Source organism: Oncorhynchus mykiss, chromosome 13 (assembly GCF_013265735.2).
Source record: "Oncorhynchus mykiss isolate Arlee chromosome 13, USDA_OmykA_1.1, whole genome shotgun sequence".
Taxonomy (NCBI): Eukaryota; Metazoa; Chordata; class Actinopteri; order Salmoniformes; family Salmonidae; genus Oncorhynchus; species Oncorhynchus mykiss.
This window is the reverse complement of record NC_048577.1, coordinates 59,388,916-59,409,284: the sequence shown is the minus strand read 5'-3', so window position 1 is coordinate 59,409,284 and position 20,369 is coordinate 59,388,916. Positions and strand designations below refer to the sequence as shown.

The 20,369-nt window shown below is 46.1% G+C and overlaps 1 protein-coding gene across 2 annotated transcripts in view; it reads left to right on the top strand.

Moving 5' to 3' along the window:
- Nucleotides 1-20,369, top strand: part of LOC110516720 (adenylate cyclase type 9) — an 89,240-nt gene that overhangs the window by 62,781 nt on the left and 6,090 nt on the right. Inside the window, exons 2-9 of one of the 2 annotated variants that reach the window (XM_036941749.1) lie at nucleotides 5,721-5,914; nucleotides 14,510-14,620; nucleotides 15,008-15,234; nucleotides 17,551-17,653; nucleotides 18,518-18,732; nucleotides 19,450-19,609; nucleotides 19,705-19,847; nucleotides 20,189-20,212. In XM_036941749.1, the coding sequence (XP_036797644.1) occupies nucleotides 5,721-5,914; nucleotides 14,510-14,620; nucleotides 15,008-15,234; nucleotides 17,551-17,653; nucleotides 18,518-18,732; nucleotides 19,450-19,609; nucleotides 19,705-19,847; nucleotides 20,189-20,212 (1,177 nt within the window). Of the gene's footprint in view, nucleotides 1-5,720; nucleotides 5,915-14,509; nucleotides 14,621-14,977; nucleotides 15,235-17,550; nucleotides 17,654-18,517; nucleotides 18,733-19,449; nucleotides 19,610-19,704; nucleotides 19,848-20,188; nucleotides 20,213-20,369 lie in introns of both variants that reach the window. The other variant, XM_036941748.1, reaches the window with a different exon arrangement.

The window sequence follows — 20,369 nt, the reverse complement described above, 5'->3', positions numbered from 1 at the left end:
TACCTTGTTCAGGGGCAGAACGACAGATTTTTACCTTGTCAGCTCGTGGATTTGATCTTGCAACCTTTTGGTTACTAGTCCAATGCTCTAACCACTAGGCTACTTGCCGTCCCCGTATATCTTCAATATGCACCTCGGAATTGGATAAGGAAACGCGCAGTTGTGTCCCCGATGTGTCTGTCTTGATTTGTAGCCTGTGAGAAAGACCCGATCAGGTGACCAGCATTATCTCAATTCTTATTAGCCATCTGAGAGAGACATTTGAGTGAGAGGTGCTTCGGAGCTTGAGAGCACGCAGCCGGGAGAAGGGAATTATAATGATAATGATTTTATTCACCTGTAATCCAAGGGGGATTACAGGTGATGTCGCCGGGAAATTTATTTTGAAAATGTGCATGAGAGACTGATGAAGTGTGTACAGACAGTGCAAATAACAAAGCAGACCTCATGCCTTTCATGCAACTTTTATCATGCAGCCTTAGAATGTATTAAAAATCTAAACATATAGCCCAAAGTTTGTCTCACAACTAAAGTTGCATAACTTAATCTATATTAATCATATAGGAGGATCTGTTTTTTAGTCAACCTCTTAACAAAGAATAGCCGCATGCGCATCACTCCCTCAAATCGTTTGGACAAAATATAATTTTTATTTTATACAGCTATGTTCAAATGTATTCTTCATACTCTAAAATAATATAAAATAATGCCACGGAAAGTAAATCTGCTAAATGAACTAGTGAGCCCACATCCATTTGACATAGCCAGATCAGGACCATAGCCAGATGACAACTCAGAGTATGCTCTTCTGTTCTTCTGAAATAGACTACATTTTCATATCATGTTCCTTTAGACCTGTCTAAAATAAATAACAGATTTATTGTGATGGTGTAGGCTATATTACATGGATTTATTATACTTTTTAAAATGTAGATGTTCCAAAGGTCTGTATCAGTGGCTTGTAGGCTATGCATGGAAGCCAACAGATGCTAAATGGGTTTTTGTTAATTAACGGTCAATTACCTTGAGATCGGCAGTTATTTGCTTGACAAGCACCGGTTGACAAAATGTCATGACCGCCACAGCCTTCCTATGACTCTTAACATTGATGACGATAGAATCTGATGGTCTTGCAGGAAGATGCTGATGTCCCTGTGCTGGTCCACTCCAGACAGATCACATCGCTGGCTTTAGAAGCTCATTGATTAGAGATGGCCCACTCCAGACGGATCACATCGCTGGCTTTAGAAGCTCATTGATTAGAGATGGCCCACTCCAGACGGATCACATCTCTGGCTTTAGAAGCTCATTGATTAGAGATGGCCCACTCCAGACGGATCACATCGCTGGCTTTAGAAGCTCATTGATTAGAGATGGCCCACTCCAGACGGATCACATCGCTGGCTTTAGAAGCTCATTGATTAGAGATGGCCCACTCCAGACGGATCACATCGCTGGCTTTAGAAGCTCATTGATTAGAGATGGTCCACTCCAGACGGATCACATCGCTGGCTTTAGAAGCTCATTGATTAGAGATGGTCCACTCCAGACGGATCACATCGCTGGCTTTAGAAGCTCATTGATTAGAGATGGTCCACTCCAGACGGATCACATCGCTGGCTTTAGAAGCTCATTGATTAGAGATGGCCCACTCCAGACTGATCACATCGCTGGCTTTAGAAGCTCATTGATTAGAGATGGCCCACTCCAGACGGATCACATCGCTGGCTTTAGAAGCTCATTGATTAGAGATGGCCCACTCCAGACGGATCACATCGCTGGCTTTAGAAGCTCATTGATTAGAGATGGCCCACTCCAGACGGATCACATCGCTGGCTTTAGAAGCTCATTGATTAGAGATGGCCCACTCCAGACTGATCACATCGCTGGCTTTAGAAGCTCATTGATTAGAGATGGCCCACTCCAGACGGATCACATCGCTGGCTTTAGAAGCTCATTGATTAGAGATGGTCCACTCCAGACGGATCACATCGCTGGCTTTAGAAGCTCATTGATTAGAGATGGCCCACTCCAGACGGATCACATCGCTGGCTTTAGAAGCTCATTGATTAGAGATGGCCCACTCCAGACGGATCACATCGCTGGCTTTAGAAGCTCATTGATTAGAGATGGCCCACTCCAGACGGATCACATCACTGGCTTTAGAAGCTCATTGATTAGAGATGGCCCACTCCAGACGGATCACATCGCTGGCTTTAGAAGCTCATTGATTAGAGATGGCCCACTCCAGACAGATCACATCGCTGGCTTTAGAAGCTCATTGATTAGAGATGGCCCACTTCAGATAGCAGAAGCAAGTTTATGTCTAGTCTTGCGGTTGTTGCCACCAAAAGTGAGTTCCACATCAACACGGGTGCCTTCCAACCGAACATTCTAATATCCATCATTCTATTAAAGTTGCTCTTTTCAATTGGGATATCATCATATTCCAGTGTAATTGTGGTCTTATGAAAGAATCAGACATCGAATGTGTTTCAAATCAACACTGTTGCTCTAATCAACCAAACATTCTAAAATTAAACATTCTTCAACTTCAACTTTGGTTGATTTTGTATTGCAGAAATGCCATGACAATGAAAAATAGTGAAATTAATGGATGTACTGTGCATCATGTAAAATCAGTTTTATTGAACACAACACGCAAATGCACTAATTACCCAGATATTTGTGATATGCAATCTGTTTCTGTGCTTTATTATAGAATTATAAAACATACATGAACACACATAGACGCGCACTCACACCGACTCTCTCTCTCTCTCACACACACACACACACACACACACACACACACACTCTCTCTCTCTCACCATTTTTTATTTCACCCTTTGAACAAATGAAAGCCATTTTGAGTGATACTTAATTAAAATGTAAATGTTACCGCCCAGTGAGAAAAAGCAGTTTCTCATTATAGAGAATAGATAGGCTATTAGGATGAACCTCGGTGCTGCACTTATATCCTTTGTGTCTCATCAAACCACTGACTGAGGTGGCCTGAGGCCTGAGAGGAGAGACACAGACATGGAGAGAGCAGAAACGAGGAAGCAAGGAGGATGCGGTGTGTGTGTGTGTGTGTGTGTGTGGGGGGGGGTGGAAAGATTTCCTTGAGGTACAGGCAGTTCATTCTCCTTTCAAATTGGTGGTGTGTTTAATAGCCTGATACACACACCTCACTAATACATTGTTTGCTAGACTACTCTGCCCATAGTGGGTGAAAATGTGCTTTGGTGATGACTTTTCACTTCCTTATGTTATACAATACATTTTACCAAGACAAATGGGACTCTTCATGTTCTGAATGGTTCAATGGGGTCTTTCTCCAACATATCATTAACATTATACCCAAAAAGTCAGATTTCGGAACCTAATACATCCGATAATAAACACCAGGCTCTGTCGCTCTGAGTGGTGCTGCGTTATCGCCAATATTTTGAGGATTTTACATTTAGTGGCCATCATCTTCCAAGTTGTTTCCACTGGTTGCAAAATTAGCATGATATGTGCTGAATTCAATTTAAAAGGATTTTGGAGGAAAAAAAGCTTGGGGTAGTCTCAGTGCTCTGTTGACATTTCACAGAGATATGCTTGTTTTTGTGAGAAGTCTTCGAAAAAGAGACTTCACAGTAATTTGAACAGCACATATGAAAATACTACAGTGAACAAAAATATAAACTCGACATGCAACAATTTCAAAGATTTTACTGAGTTCCAGTTTCAAAAGGAAATCAGTCAATTGAAGTACATTAATTAGGCCATAATCTAATGATTTCACATGACTGGGAATACAGATATGCATCTGTTGGTCACAGGTACCTTAAAAAAAGGTAGGGGTGTGGATCAGAAAACCAGTCAGTATCAGGTGTGACCACCATTTGCCTCATGCAGCTCAACACTTCTCCTTCTCATAGAGTTGATCAGGCTGTTGATTGTGACCTATGGAATGTTGTCCCACTCCTCTTCAATGGCTGTGCGAAGTTGCTGGATATTGGTGGGAACTGGAACACACTGTCGTACACGTCTATCCAGAGCATCCCAAACAGGCTCAATGGGGGACATGTCTGGGCTATTTTTGTGTACAGATCCTTGTGACATGGGACTGTGCATTATCATGCTGAAACATCAGGTGATGGTGGTGGATGAATGGCACGACAATGGGCCTCAGGATCTCTTCATGGTATCTCTGTGCATTCAAATTGCAGAAATGCAATTGTGTTCGTTGTCTGTTGCTTATGCAACACATATCATAACCCCACCGCCACCATGGTGCACTCTGTTCACAACGTTGACATCAGCAAACTAGGATTCATCCATGAAGAGCACACTTCTCCAGCATGCCAGTGGCCATCGGAGGTGAGTTATTGTCTACTGAAGTTGGTTACAATGCTGAACTGCAGTTAGGTTAAGACTGGACGAACAACGAGCATGCATAGAAGCTTCCCTAAGACAATTTCTGACAATTTTTGCAGAAATTATTCAGTTGTGCAAACCCACAGTTTCATCAGCTGTTCAGGTGGCTGGTCTCAGATGATCCCACAGGTGAAGAAGCTGGATCTGGAGGTCCTTGGCTGGTGTGGTTACCTGTGGTCTGAGGTTGTGATGCCGGTTGGACGTACTGCAAAATTCTCTACAACGACGTTGGAGGTGGCTTATCATAGAGAAATTAACATTAAATTATCTGGCAACAGCTCTGGTGGACATTCCTGCAGTCAGCATGTCAATTGCACACTCCCTCAAAACTTGAGACATCTGTGGCATGGTGTGGTGTGATAAAACTGCACATTTTAGAGTGGCCTTTTATTGTTCCCAGCACAAGATCAGCTTCTTGATATGCCACACCTGTCTGGTGGAAGGATTATCTTGGCAAAGGAGACATGATCATAAAAAAAACTACTGTAAAATGACAGTGAAAATAACAGTAGCAAGGCTACTTAGGATCTGAGGACCCAAATCGTTTCAGTCTCATGAGGGGGAATAGCTTTTGTCGTGCCCTCTTCACGACTGTCTTGGTGTGTTTGGACTATTCTAGTTCGTTGGTGATGTGGACACCAAGGAACTTGAAGCTCTCACAGGAGTGATGGTTGCTGATAATGGGCCTCTGTACGCCTATGTAGATGTTCCATTAAAAATCTGACATTTCCAGCTACAATAGTCATTTACAACATTAACAAAGTCTACACTGTATTTCTGATCTATTTTATTTTATTTATTAAAATAAAATAAAATTGATTGGACAAAAATGGACAAAAAAATAATGTTTTTCTTTCAAAAACAAGGACATTTCTAAGTGACCCCAAACTTTTGAACGGTAGTGTACATATTGTTGACATAGAAGTTTACATAATAGTTATGGCTCTAGATGAAAAGCTGTTTCAGGTATTTCAAAAAATGAACAATTCTCTTACCACCCCCCCGGCCATCCTCCCTCACTTTGTGCCCCCTCAGGTTTTGGGGTGCATGACGCCCTTGGTGGCCAGTTTCTGCTCTGCTTGTTTGTACAACTCAGAGAAAGAGCACAACACGTACTAACAGCAGCGGCCAAACAGCCTACCCAACTGTTCTGAGGCGTCAGGATCGTTCTGAAGCACACATATGCACACATTCTTTTCACATAAAAGGCACTTTTCTTCTACCTTTTGCAGCATGTGTGTTGATAAGAGTCTCTGTCACTGTCATCCATCTCTGTGTTCTGTCTCCTTCAGGATTGAAGACCTACCTGATCTCAGGGAGGAAGGTGGAGCCGTGCCACTGTAGCTGTTCCCAGCTGGGCCTGGTTGGCCTGGAGCCTGGGGGGGACACCCGCTGTCCCACACCCCGTGCCCACACCCCAGATGGACCCCCCAGAGCCCCCTCAGCCTGTGGCCTACCCCAGAGAGGGGCTCCCGACAGGGCCAAGGTGAGGACATGGTATTCTGCATGGTAAAGGGGAGATGGGGGTCAGGTGTGTGCTCATTCCCCTCTGATGGTTTTCTACTGTGTAACTTGGATAGACATAATCTTTGGTTGTAATAGCATACTGTACGTTGACTTCATTTAGAAAATGGTCATAGTGTAACAAATGTTCAGCTCAGTAGACATGTCTTCAGAACATAATTGTAGGGCCGTGTGTTTTGAGCAGTATGTGACATGAGATCCTATCCTGTATTTTGAGCCTTATCCAGAAATTAAAATTACGCCAAAAATATAAGGAATTGTTTGAGGATGGTGTTGGACCATTTGACCTAAAAAGTGAATCAAAGTTCAAATGAAGGTTAAAATCCAAGCATGTTACATAATTGCACAAAACACAGGGCCCTAACTTAACAATATCTACAGTTGAAGTCGGAGGTTTACCTACACCTTATACACTTAAACTCAGTTTTTCACAATTCCTGACATTTAATCTTAGAAAGAATTCCCTGTCTTATGTCAGTTAGGATCACCACTTTATTTTAAGAATGTGAAATGTCAGAATAATAGTAGAGAGAAGGATTTATTTCAGCGTTTATTTCTTTCATCCCATTCCCAGTGGGTCAGAAGTTTACAGACACTCAATTAGTATTCGGTAGCATTTCCTTTAAATTGTTTAACTTGGGTCAAATGTTTCGGGTAGCCAGCCTTCCACAAGCTTCCCACAATAAGTTGGGTGAATTATTTTGTGAAGTGCACCAGTCCCTCCTGCAACAAAGCACCCCCACAACATGATGCTGGCACCCAGGTGCTTCACGGTTGGGATGGTGTTCTTCGGCTTGCAAGCCTCTCCCTTTTTCCTCCAAACATAACGATGGTCAATATGGCCAAACAGTTCTATTTTTGTTTCATCAGACCAGAGGACATTTCTCCAAAAAGTACGAGCTTTGTCCCCATGTGCAGTTGCAAACCGTAGTCCGGCTTTTTTATGGCGGTTTTGGAGCAGTGGCTTCTTCCTTGCTGAGCGGCCTTTCAGGTAATGTCGATATAGGACTCGTTTTACTGTGGATATAGATACTTTTGTACCTGTTTTCTCCAGCATCTTCACAGGGTCCTTTGCTGTTGTTCTGGGATTGATTTACACTTTTCACATCAAAGTACGTTCATCTCTAGGAGACAGAACGCATCTCCTTCTTGAGCGGTATGACGGCTGCGTGGTCCCATGGTGTTTATACTTGCATACTATTGTTTGCATACTACAGATGAACGTGGTACCTTCAGGCGTTTGGAAATTGCTCCCAAGGATGAACCAGACTTGTGGAGGTCTACAATTTTTTTTCTGAGTTCTTGGCTGATTTCTTTTGATTTTCCCATGATGTCAAGCAAAGAGGCACTGAGTTTGAAGGTAGGCTTTGAAATACATCCACAGGTACACCTCCAATTGACTCAAATGATGTCAATTAGCCTATCAGAAGCTTCTAAAGCCATGACATCATTTTCTGGAATTTTCCAAGCTGTTTAAAGGCGCAGTCAGCTTAGTGTATGTAAACTTCTGACCACTGGAATTGTGATACAGTGAATTATAAGTGAAATAATCTGTATGTAAACAATTGTTGGAAAAAGTACTTGTGTTATGCTCAAAGTAGATGTCCTAACTGACCAAAACTATTGTTTGTTAACAAGACATTTTTGGAGTGGTTGAAAAACGAGTTTTAATGACTCCAACCTAAGTGTATGTACATTTCCGACCCTTGCTTATCCACAACGCATATAATGTAATATTCACCAACAGAGACAATTCTCTACTCTCTTACTGTTACTCGATAAGTGTAGGAGTGTTGACCTAGGATCAGGTCACCCCTGTCCATATAGTCTTATGCATTATGATCTAAAAGGCAAACCTGATCCTAGATCAGCAAGCCTACTCTGAATAGGGCCCATGTTGACGTTAGTATAAATCGGTTTTGGTCCCTATGGTGGGTTTAGTGTCATGATGGAGTAATGAGGCTCCATATAGAGAGAAGAAACAGGGCATTCAGAAAGTATTCAGACCCCTTGGTTTTTTCCACATTTTGTTACATTACAGCCTTATTCTAAAATGGATTAAATAAAGCATGTTCCTCATCAATACCCCACAATGACATCACAATACCCCATAATGACATCACAATACCCCACAATGACAAAGTCAAAACAGGTTTTTAGAATTTTCTGCAAATGTATTAAATATTAAAAACTGATTGCATTAACATAAATATTCAGGCCTTTTGCTATGAGACTCGAAATTGAGCTCAGGTGCATCCATTTTCCATTGATCATCCTTGAGATGTTTCTACAACTTGATTGGAGTCCACCTGTGGTAAATTGAATTGATTGAACGTGATTTGGAAAGGCACACACCTGTGTATATAAAGTTCCACAGTTGACAGTGCATGTCAGAGCAAAAAGCAAGCCATGAGGTGGAAGGAATTGTCCGCAGAGCTTCGAGACAGGATTGTGTTGAGGCACAGCCTCCAAAACATTTCTGCAGCATTGAAGGTCCTCAAGAACACAGTGGCCTCCATCATTTTTAAATGGAAGAAGTTTGGAACCACCAAGACTCTTTCTAGAGCTGGCCGCCCAACCAAACTGAGCAATTGGAGGAGAACGGCCTTGGTTAGGGAAGTGACCAATAACCCTATGGTCTCTCTGACAGAGCTCCAGAGTTCCACTGTGGAGATGAGAGAACCTTCCAGAAGGACAACCATCTCTGCAGCACTCCACCAATCAGGCCTTTATGGTAGAGTGGCCAGACGGAAGCCACTCCTCAGTAAAAAGCACATGACAGCCCGCTTGGAGTTTGCCAAAAGGCACCTAAAGGATTCTCAGACCATGAGAAACAAGATTCTCTGGTCTGATGAAATCAAGATTGAACTCTTTGGCCTGAATGCCAAGTGTCACGTCTGGCTAACACCTGGCACCATCCCTAGGGTGAAGCATGGTGGCAGCATCATGTCTGGAGGAAACCTGGCACCATGCCTACAGTGAAGCATGGTGGCAGCATCATGTCTGGAGGAAACCTGGCACCATGCCTACAGTGAAGCATGGTGGCAGCATCATGCTGTGGGGATGTTTTTCAGAGGTAGGGACTAGGAGACTAGTCAGGAACGAGGGAAAGATGAATGGAGCATTATACAGAGAGATCCTTGATGAAAACCTGCTCCAGAGAGCTCAGGACCTCAGACCTGGGTCGAAGGTTCACCATCCATCAGCACAACGACGCTAAGCACACAGCCAAGATACTGCAGGAGTGGGATCTGCTCTCCATCCATCCTGACAGAGCTTGAGAGGATCTGCAGAGAAGAATGGGAGAAACTCCCCAAATACAAGCAGAGCTTGTAGTGTCATACCCAGGAAGACTCGAGGCTGTAATCACTGCTAAAGGTGCTTTAGCTAAGTACTAAATAAAGGGTCTGAATACTTATGTTAATGTGATATATTCTAGAAACCTGTTTTTGCTTTGTCATTATGGGGTATTATGTGTAGATTGATGAGGGGGAAAAAAACAATTGAATCCATTTTAGAATAAGGCTGTAACATAACAAAATGTGGGAAATGTCAAGGGGTCTGAATACTCTCTGACTACCATATATTTACTCTGCTGCTACACCTATATCCAGTATTCACTACTCTCCTCAGTCATACAGTACGCACACAGACTTGCTTTATAGATACCAATTAGCCCCCACAGTTCCACTGTAATCCTACCGTACCACCACTACATCTGCCAGTGCTGGTCGTGGGGGTCTTAGGGAAAGGCAGATGAGAAGTGAAGAGGGGAGAGGAGACAAACTGCTGTGTCCTTGGCATTACATGAGGTAACACACGTGGAGAGACGTTAGAAAGCCCTTCACATGGACTCACACACTTCACTGGTACAAACCCTCACTTCATTGGCTCTCTCTGTCTCTCACACACACACACACTTCACTGGTACAAACCCTCAATTCATTGGCTCTCTCTCTCCCTCTCACACACACACACACACTTCACTAGGTTTAATGACGCCTCTTTGAAGCCGTGTCCTTTCTGTGGGCTTCTCATCCCCCTCAAACACTCACTTGTCCTCAGAGCCTGACTTGGCTGAGTGTGTGTGTGTGTGTGTGTTTTTCTCTGTGTATCAGGCTGTGTGTGTTGCCTGAAAGTGAGCCAGTGTTCACAGTATTGTCTGGCTGTCTGTTTTAAGTCTGTAGGTGTATGGGTGCGTACGTACACGCATGTGTGTCTGCATCACTTTGTTACCAAGTACCTTGAACAATCCTTTCAGGGCCAGTGCCTAATCATCAGATGAGTGTATATCTGTCTCTGTCCATTCCTTCAGCCTTCCCCAGCCTCTTCTATGTCATCCCTATCTCCACCTCTATCACCCTGGCCCTGTCTCTCATCCCTCTTCACCTCTCCTTGTCTATCACTCTCTCTCATCCCTCTCTTCACCTCTCTTTCTCTATCACTCTCTCTCATCCCTCTCCTTCTCTATCACCCTGGCCCTGTCTCTCACCCCTCTCTCTACCTCTCCTTCTCTATCAACCTGTCTCTCATCCCTCTCTTCACCTCTCCTTCTCTATCACCCTGTCTCTCATCCCTCTCTCCACCTCTCCTCCTCTCACCCGGGCCCTGTCTCTCATCCCTCTCTCCACCTCTATCACTCTGTCTCTCATCCCTCTCTCCACCTCTCCTCCTCCTATCACCCTGTCTCTCATTCATCTCTCCTCCTCTCACCCGGGCCCTGTCTCTCATCCCTCTCTCCACCTCTCCTCGTCTATCACCCTGTCTCTCATCCCTCTCTCCACCTCTCTTCCTCTATCACCATGTCTCTCATCCCTCTCTCCACCTCTCCTCCTCTCTCATCCCTCTCTCCACCTCTCCTCCTCTATCACCCTGGCCCTGTCTCTCATCCCTCTCTCCACCTCTCCTCCTCTATCACCCTGTCTCTCATCCCTCTCTCCACCTCTCCTCCTCTATCACCCTGTCTGTCATCCCTCTCTCCACCTCTCCTCCTCTATCACCATGTCTCATCCACCTCTCCTCTATCACCATGTCTCTCATCCCTCTCTCCACCTCTCCTCCTCTCTCATCCCTCTCTAAATCTCTCCTCCTCTATCACCCTGGCCCTGTCTTTCATCCCTCTCTCCACCTCTCCTCCTCTCTCATCCCTCTCTAAACCTCTCCTCCTCTATCACCCTGTCTCTCATCCATCTCTCCACCTCTCCTCCTCTCTCATCCCTCTCTCCACATCTCCTCCTCTATCACCCTGGCCCTGTCTCTCATCCCTCTCTCCACCTCTATCACTCTCTCTCACCCCTCTCTCCACCTCTCCTCCTCTATCACCCTGTCTCTCATCTATCTCTCCACCTCTCCTCCTCTATCACTGGCCCTGTCTCTCATCCCTTTCTCCACCTCTATCACTCTGTCTCTCACCCCTCTCTCCACCTCTCCTCCTCTATCACCCTGTCTCTCATCCATCTCTCCACCTCTCCCCCTCTCTCATCCCCCTCTCCACATCTCCTCCTCTATCACCCTGGCCCTGTCTCTCATCCCTCTCTCCACCTCTCATCCTCTATCACCCTGTCTCTCATCCCTCTCTCCACCTCTATCACTCTGTCTCTCATCCATCTCTTCACCTCTCCTCCTCTATCACCCTGTCTCTCATCCCTCTCTCCACCTCTCCTCCTCTATCACCCTGTCTCTCATCCCTCTCTCCACCTCTCCTCATCCTGGCCCTGTCTCTCATCCCTCTCTCCACCTCTCCTCCTCTATCACCCTGTCTCTCATCCCTCTCTCCACCTCTCCTCATTCTGGCCCTGTCTCTCATCCCTCTCTCCACCTCTCCTCCTCTATCACCCTGTCTCTCATCCCTCTCTCCACCTCTCCTCATCCTGGCCCTGTCTCTCTATAGGGCTGCTATTGTGGTTGGTATTGTATCCATTGAATCTGATTGTGTATCATTGTGATTCTAATTAGTGGTAAAATGCTGAAGTGCTGAGTTCGTGCTCTCTCTCTCACTCTCTCTCACTCAATCTCTCTCTTCCTCTCTCTCTCAATGGGTCCATTTCCCATAATATTTTTGTCTGTTTCTCTCCCTGTCTCACTCTCTCTGCCCTCTCTCTCTCTCTCTTTGTCCTGTTTCTGCCAAACAGTTTCTCTCATTCATTATTTCAAATTTTCTCCTCTCTCCCTCTACTCAACTCTCTTTATTTCTCTCTGTTATCTCTTCACCCTCAATTGACTCATTCTTTACCTCTCTCTCCTTCCTAACTCTCTCTCCCTCCCTTCCTCTCTCTCCATTCCTCTCTCTACCCCTACCTCTATCCCCCTCTCTCCCTCCCTTCCTCTTTCTCTCTAGCTGTCTCACTTTCCACCCCCCCCCCCCCCCTCAAATTCAAATTGGAATAGAATAATAGTGAAGACATCAAAACTATGAAATAACACATATATGAAATGAATTAGTAAGCAAAAAAGTGTTATATATTTTAGATTTGAGATTCTTCAAAGTAGCCCCTCTTTGCCTTGATGACACTTTGCATTCTCTCAACCAGCTTCACCTGTAATGCTTTTCCAACAGTATTGAAGGAGTTCCCACATATGCTAAGCACTTGTTGGTTGATTTTCCTTCACTCTGCGGTCCAACTCATCCCAAACCATCTCAGTTGGGTTGAGGTCGGGTGATTGTGGAGGCCAGGTCATCTGATGCAGCACTCCCTCAGTCTCCTTCTTGGTCAAATAGCCCTTACACAGCCTGGAGGTGTGTTGGGTCATTGTCCTATTGAAAAACAAATGATAGTCCCACTAAGTGCAAACCAGATGGGACGGTGTATTGCTGCAGAATGCTGTGGTAGCCATGCTGGTTAAGTGTACCTTGAATTCTAAATAAATCACTGACAGTTTCATAAGCAAAGCACCATTACACCTCCTCCTCCATCCTTCACGGTGGGAACCATACATTCGGAGATCATCCGTTCACCTACTCTGCATCTCACAAAGACACGGCGGTTGGAACCAAAAACCGGCAGATTTCCACCGGCCTAATGTCCATTGTTCGTGTTTCTTAGCCCAAGCAAGTCTCTTCTTATTATTGGTGTCCTTTAGTAGGGGCGACAGGTAGCCTAGTGGTTAGTGCGTTGGGCCAGTAACCGAAAGGTTGCTGGATCGAATCCCGAGCTGACAAGGTTGTCCCCCTACATTCCCTGTGTGTTCTTAACTGACATGATTTAAGACATGAAGGTCAGTCAATGTGGAAGATTTCAAGTGCAGTTACAAAAACCATCAAGCGCTATGATGAAACTGTCTCTCATGAGGACCGCCACAGGAACTGAAGATGGAATAATGTGTCCCTGAACAACGGGGTTGGGGGGGTCAAATCAAAAGTAACAGTCAGTATCTGGGGTGGCCACCAGCTGCATTATATACTGCAGTTCACCTCCTCCTCATGGACTGCACCAGATTTGCCAGTTCTTGCCAGTTCTACCCCACTCTTCCACCAAGGCACCTGCAAGTTCCCGGACATTTCTGGGGGGAATGGCCCTAGCCCTCACCCTCCGATCTTCAACGATAAATGCAAATCCGACCATCACCCCTGGTGAGACAAAACCGCGACTCTTCAGAGAATAGCACTTTTTGCCAGTCCTGTCTGGTCCAGCGACGGTGGGTTTGTGCCCATAAGCTACGTTGTTGCCGGTGATGTCTGGTGAGGACCTGCCTTACAACAGGCCTACAAGCCCTCAGTCCAGCCTCTCAGCCTATTGCCGACAGTCTGAGCCCTGATGGAGGGATTGTACGTTCCTGGTGTAACTCTGGCAGTTGTTGTTGCCATCCTGTACCTGTCCTGCAGGTATGCTGTTCGGCTGTACCGATCCTGTGCAGGGGTTTTTTAGAGTAGAAATACCTCTTTAGTGTCCTACGTTTTCATAACTGTGACCTTAATTGCCTACCGTCTGTAAGCTGTTAGTGTCTAAAAGACCGTTTCACAGGTGCATGTTCATTAATTGTGTTAAGCATGGGAAATAGTGTTTAAACCCTTTACAATGAAGAGCTGTGAAGTTATTTGTATTTTTACGAATTATCTTTGAAAGACAAGGTCCTGAAAAGGGACGTTTCTTGTTTTGCTGACTTTATATATATCATTGTTAGTAAGGATTGTGCTTTGTTGAGTTTGAACCAAATGTGGGTGTTACCCTTTTTGATCTGCTTTAGTGAAAGGTCCGTTTATACCATGTGATCAATCCTCCCGAGTCACTACCCTGTTTTATGTCTTCATGTTTGAAAAATAGAAGTAACATTTCCCTATATATTTTAAGACCTAAGCTAGAAGAGTACAAGCCCTGGATATAAATACCTATTTAACAGTGAACATATGTTTGCATGTTTGTGAATTAAGAAAAATAAAACTGTTTTGTGTTTGCGTGCGTTCGTGTGGTTGATGCACCCAATCAATACTTAGGCTAAGCACACTAACCACACACAACACAAGAGTGAATGTGTAAACTACAGTATGAGAATTTGTCAATACTAGGATTGAAGAAACTGTAAATGATATAAATAGACAAATACCTCTCCTTCTCTCCAGTCTCATTGTCTCTCCTGCAGTGCGGCTGTAGTTCCAAAGGAGGATCAGGTTCTGGAGAAGGGCACGGTGCAGAACGGTTGCCATGACGATCACACGACCAATAGCAGCAAGGTTTGCCTCACTTTACCTCACTCTAGTAAACGTTTGACCTTTGAACCTGGCCGTGACCTTTACTCATCCCAACCTGACTGCACTTAAATCCAACCCCAGTTCATTAAACCAGGCTTAGTGTTATCACATTGTATTTCTGAAGTATTCATATCGCCATACTATACATGATGGAATGACGTGAACCTAGCCAAACGGAAATGTCTTGATTAATTTGGCTTCACTAACTAAGTCACTAATCACTCTTATCCAAGACCTCAGGTCTAACACTTCTCACTCTCCTCTTTCTGTTTCAGCATGCACGCACGCACACACACACACACAGCTTCTCACTAGCCTCTCTCCTCTCAACTCCCCCAGGACACCTCATCTCTCAAATGTCCCTCTCAGGCCCCCGTAGGCTGCAGCCCTAAGGCCCTGAACGGTCTGCTGAGCCCCAGGCTGGAGGAGCCCCTGACCAACAGCCAGACGTCCCTGTGTGAGATGCTCCAGGAGAAGGAGAAGAAGTGGGGTGGAGGGGCCATGGGGATGGACCACTCTGCTCTCATCCCCCTGCGCTCCAAGAACTTCAGAGAGAGGAGCGACGCTCACTTTGTGGATGTTATCAAAGAGGACAGGTGAGGGGATGGATGGATGTTACACAAACTGATCTGGAACCAGGCTTGATGGCTGTGGTGGAGCTTTTTGGGGAGTTGGCAGGACAGCACTAATAGATCTGAGACCAGGCTAAGGGAATCAAAGGATAAGATTCTGAACGCTGAAGGCAGAACTGTTATGTAAGAAGCAGACCCACATGTATCTTTCATGTGGTATCAATGTCTGTTTTGGTAACGTGTGTCTATTTACAATGTGCTTTATAGAACTAGTCTTACAGAGATTCCCATCCTTTCCCTAAAATCCCCAGTTTTATAGAAATATGGGTTGGAGGATCTGGATTTCCTGCTTATTCCCCCTGATTCTGGGAATTCTCCAACTGGGATAAAGAAATATATATATATATATAAACTGCTCAAAAAAATAAAGGGAACACTTAAACAACACAATGTAACTCCAACTCAATCACACGTCTGTGAAATCAAACTGTCCACTTAGGAAGCAACACTGATTGACAATAAATTTCACATGCTGTTGTGCAAATGGAATAGACAACAGGTGGAAATTATAGGCAATTAGCAAGACACCCCCAATAAAGGAGTGGTTCTGCAGGAGGTTACCACAGACCACTTCTCAGTTCCAATGCTTCCTGGCTGATGTTTTGGTCACTTTTGAATGCTGGCGGTGCTTTCACTCTAGTGGTAGCATGAGACGGAGTCTACAACCCACACAAGTGGCTCAGGTAGTGCAGCTCATCCAGGATGGCACATCAATGCAAGCTGTGGCAAGAAGGTTTGCTGTGTCTGTCAGCGTAGTGTCCAGAGCATGGAGGCGCTACCAGGAGACAGGCCAGTACATCAGGAGACGTGGAGGAGGCCGTAGGAGGGCAACAATCCAGTAGCAGGACCGCTACCTCCGCCTTTGTGCAAGGAGGAGCAGGAGGAGCACTGCCAGAGCCCTGCAAAATGACCTCCAGCAGGCCACAAATGTGCATGTCTGCTCAAACAGTTAGAAACAGACTCCATGAGGGTGGTATGAGGGCCCGACGTCCACAGGTGGGGGTTGTGCTTACAGCCCAACACCGTGCAGGATGTTTGGCATTTGCCAGAGAACACCAACATTGGCAAATTCGCCACTGGTGCCCTGTGCTCTTCACAGATGAAAGCAGGTTCACACTGAGCACATGTGACAGACGTGACAGAGTCTGGAGACGCCGTGGAGAACGTTCTGCTGCCTGCAACATCCTCCAGCATGACCGGTTTGGCGGTGGGTCAGTCATGGTGTGGGGTGGCATTTCTTTGGGGGGCTGCACAGCCCTCCATGTGCTCGCCAGAGGTAGCCTGACTGCCATTAGGTACCGAGATGAGATCCTCAGACCCCTTTTGAGACCATATGCTGGTGCGGTTGGCCCTGGGTTCCTCCTAATGCAAGACAATGCTAGACGTCATATGGCTGGAGTGTGTCAGCAGTTCCTGCAAGAGGAAGGCATTGATGCTATGGACTGGCCCGCCCGTTCCCCAGACCTGAATCCAATTGAGCACATCTGGGACATCAGGTCTCGCTCCATCCACCAACGCCACGTTGCACCACAGACTGTCCAGGAGTTGGCGGATGCTTTTAGTCCAGGTCTGGGAGGAGATCCCTCAGGAGCCACCTCATCAGGAGCATGCCCAGTCGTTGTAGGGAGGTCATACAGGCACGTGGAGGCCACACACACTACTGAGCCTCATTTTGACTTGTTTTAAGGACATTACATCAACGTTGGATCAGCCTGTAGTTTGGTTTTCCACTTTAATTTTGAGTGTGACTCCAAATCCAGACCTCCATGGGTTGATACATTTGATTTCCATTGATACATTTTGTGTGATTTTGTTGTCAGCACATTCAACTGTGTAAAGACAAAAGTATTTAATAAGAATATTTCATTTCATTCAGATCTAGGATGTGTTATTTTAGTGTTCCCTTTATTTTTTGGAGCAGTGTATATAATATTTTTTTAATGTTTTGAGAAAGTTACTGGAATTTTGCAATCCTATATACAACACACATGATCTGCTCCGTGCTATTTTGTTTGTAGTGATCCTTATGCTTCTGCCCACTGAATAAGCCCCTGGGTCATGTTCATTCGGCACCAAATGGAAGAAAACAGACATGATATAGTCGATGGACTATCTGGACTTGTCCAGTAAGAAAAGCTCATTTTCATTTTCCATTGCAAAATGTTTGGTGCCTTATGAACACGGACGGCCCTGGTGGTATGATAGGTTGGTGTAACTCTCTCCCCGACAAGTCTGTCTTCTCTATACTGACTGACATCTGTTGATCTGCCCATCTCCCAGTCTGATGAAGGACTACTTTTTCAAGCCTCCCATCAACAAGCTGAGCCACACCTTCCTGGACAGAACCCTGGAGTCTGCCTACAGGACCAGCTACCAGGAAGAGGTGTGTATCCCTCCCTGTCTGTTACTCTGTCTCTCTGTCTGTGTGTGTCTGTCTGTCTCTATCTGTATTCCTCTTATCTGTCTTTCTGATGTCTCACTTCCTCTCTGTCTACTAGACTACACCTGGTCTGTCTTTCCTTGTCTGTCCCTCTGTCTCCCTATCCGTTTCACCCTGCCTGTCTAGCTCTTTCTCTCTCCCTCTGTGTGTGTGTGTGTGTGTGTGTGTGTGTGTGTGTGTGTGTGTGTGTGTGTGTGTGTGTGTGTGTGTGTGTGTGTGTGTGTGTGTGTGTGTGTGTGTGTGTGTGTGTGTGTGTGTGTGTGTGTGTGTGTGTGTGTGTGTGTGTGTGTGTGTGTGTGTGTGTGTGTGTGTGTGTGTGTGTTTTCTCTGAGTAACCTGTAAGCACTGCACTATGTATGGCCTGTCAAGACTGCGGCAAAGACAGGGAAATCACTGCAGGACATATATAGGAATGTCCTCTTAGCTTGTGATGCCCTCTGCTGGTACAGTGGGGGAACTGCATGTTCAACTTCACGTCTGGATAATGTTTCGTTCAGTTTCATACTTATTACTTAATCACAATGAGACAATTGTATTAATGTTTTGTTAAGACTTCTCTCCCACAACCTTTGCTCTCTCTCTTTACCCTTTCCAAACCCTCCCGCTCTTTATCTCTTTACACTCTACAACCAGACCCAGGAACCATTCATTGCCATTGTGCCTTTAGTAAGGCACTTAACAGCGACTAACGCTGTGCTGCTCTCAGCCTTGTGTGTCTTTGTGTGTGTATGAGGTTGGCTATCGTGACAGCAAATCAATCCATTTCTGTTGAAAAATGTCAAAGTATCTATTCCTTCCCGTCCCCAGGTGGAGACCCAGGCAGCGGTACAGACCTTTGCCAGCCCTACCTTCAGCTCTTTCCTGGACATGGTCCTGTGTTGCTCTGTGTTCCTGGCCCTCTCCCTGGCCTGCCTCCTCCGGCCCCTGCTCTCCCTCCCTGGGGCCCCCCTGCCTGCCCCGGCCCTCGCCCTGGTTGCCGTGGCCACCCTGCTGGAGGCCCTGGCGCTGGTGCTGTCTATACGGTAAGACGGTTGAGGGAGAGAAGGAGAGATGGGGAGGAGGAGGAAAAAGGGGGAATAAGTTGGGAGGGATGGAAGGAGGAGGGAGAAGAGGGGAAAGGGGGTGGGGAGAGGGATATGAGGAGTGGGTTGGAACTGGGGAGGAGAGGAAGAGGGGAAAGGGGGTGGGGAGAGGGATATGAGGAGTGGGTTGGAACTGGGGAGGAGAGGAAGAGGGGAAAGGGGGTGGGGAGAGGGATATGAGGAGTGGGTTGGAACTGGGGAGGAGAGGAAGAGGGGGGAAAGGGGGTGGGGAGAGGGATATGAGGAGTGGGTTGGAACTGGGGAGGAGAGGAAGAGGGGGGAGAGGGATATGAGGAGTGGGTTGGAACTGGGGAGGAGAGGAAGAGGGGGAAGGGGGTGGGGAGAGGGATATGAGGAGTGGGTTGGAACTGGGGAGGAGAGGAAGAGGGGAAAGGGGGTGGGGAGAGGGTTATGAGGAGTGGGTTGGAACTGGGGAGGAGAGGAAGAGGGGGAAAGGGGGTGGGGAGAGGGATATGAGGAGTGGGTTGGAACTGGGGAGGAGAGGAAGAGGGGGGATTGGTAAAGGAAGGGACAGAACTAAGGGAGGTGAAGTTTGAAGATGGGGAAAGGGGGAGGCCATTAGCCTGTTTTCAATGGGGTTGGATTGCTGTACATGTACTGTCTATCAGCCCTCTCTGAGCAAACCTTCTCTCCCAGGATGGCCTTCTACCTGGACAGCGTGATGAGCTGCACTAGAACCCTGCTGAGGGCCATCTCTGGCTGGGTCCCCCGTCACCTGATAGGGGCCGTGCTGGTGTCCCTGCCCGCTGTGTCCGTCTTCTCACACGTCACCTGTGACATGCACCTCTCCATACAGGTGAGTGTATTCTGTTCGTTTGCCCTGGTCATTTCCTCCAGAGTGTGCTAATGCTAACGATGCTTCCTTCCTGTGTCTCTATCTGTGTCTCCCAGTTCACCATGCTCACCTGCTGTGCAGTGATCATTGCCATCATCCAGTACTGTAACTTCTGCCAGCTGAGCTGCTGGATGCGCTCGGCCATGGCCACGGTGGTGGGACTGGTGCTGTTCGCCCTGCTCTTCAGCCCGCCCTGCAGGTCAGACACGTTACAATGGATTCTATTTTTTAACACATTTATGGCCTTTTTTTGTTGGTCGGAAAGGACCTTAAAGGGGCATCTGCAGTTCACTGTTTTGGTAAACAACTGAGGAACGGAGCTGGAGAAATGTAACCACCCTCAAATTTGTATACTACCCATTTAGTCCACTACCAATGCACTCACTGAAGTTCGATAGGATATTGTATACAATATTACCACAATGTCATAATTTAGAATGACTTTTCCTTTGTGCTGACACTGTGTGTAATTGAATTTGTCGTGGACTCGATTAATCTCATCCGACCGTGTCTCGTGTTTTTGTCTCCTCTGTCTTCCAGTTCTGCCAACAGTATGTTATTTTGGTGAGTAGAATGAAGTTAGCCATACAACTAAGATTATAAATATATATCTGACTCCACCTTTCCTTAACTCCTTCCCTCTCTCTTTCTCCATCCCTCCTTCCTTCCTTCCTTCCTTCCTTCTCTCCCTCCCTGCCTACATTTCTCTCCATCTCCACCT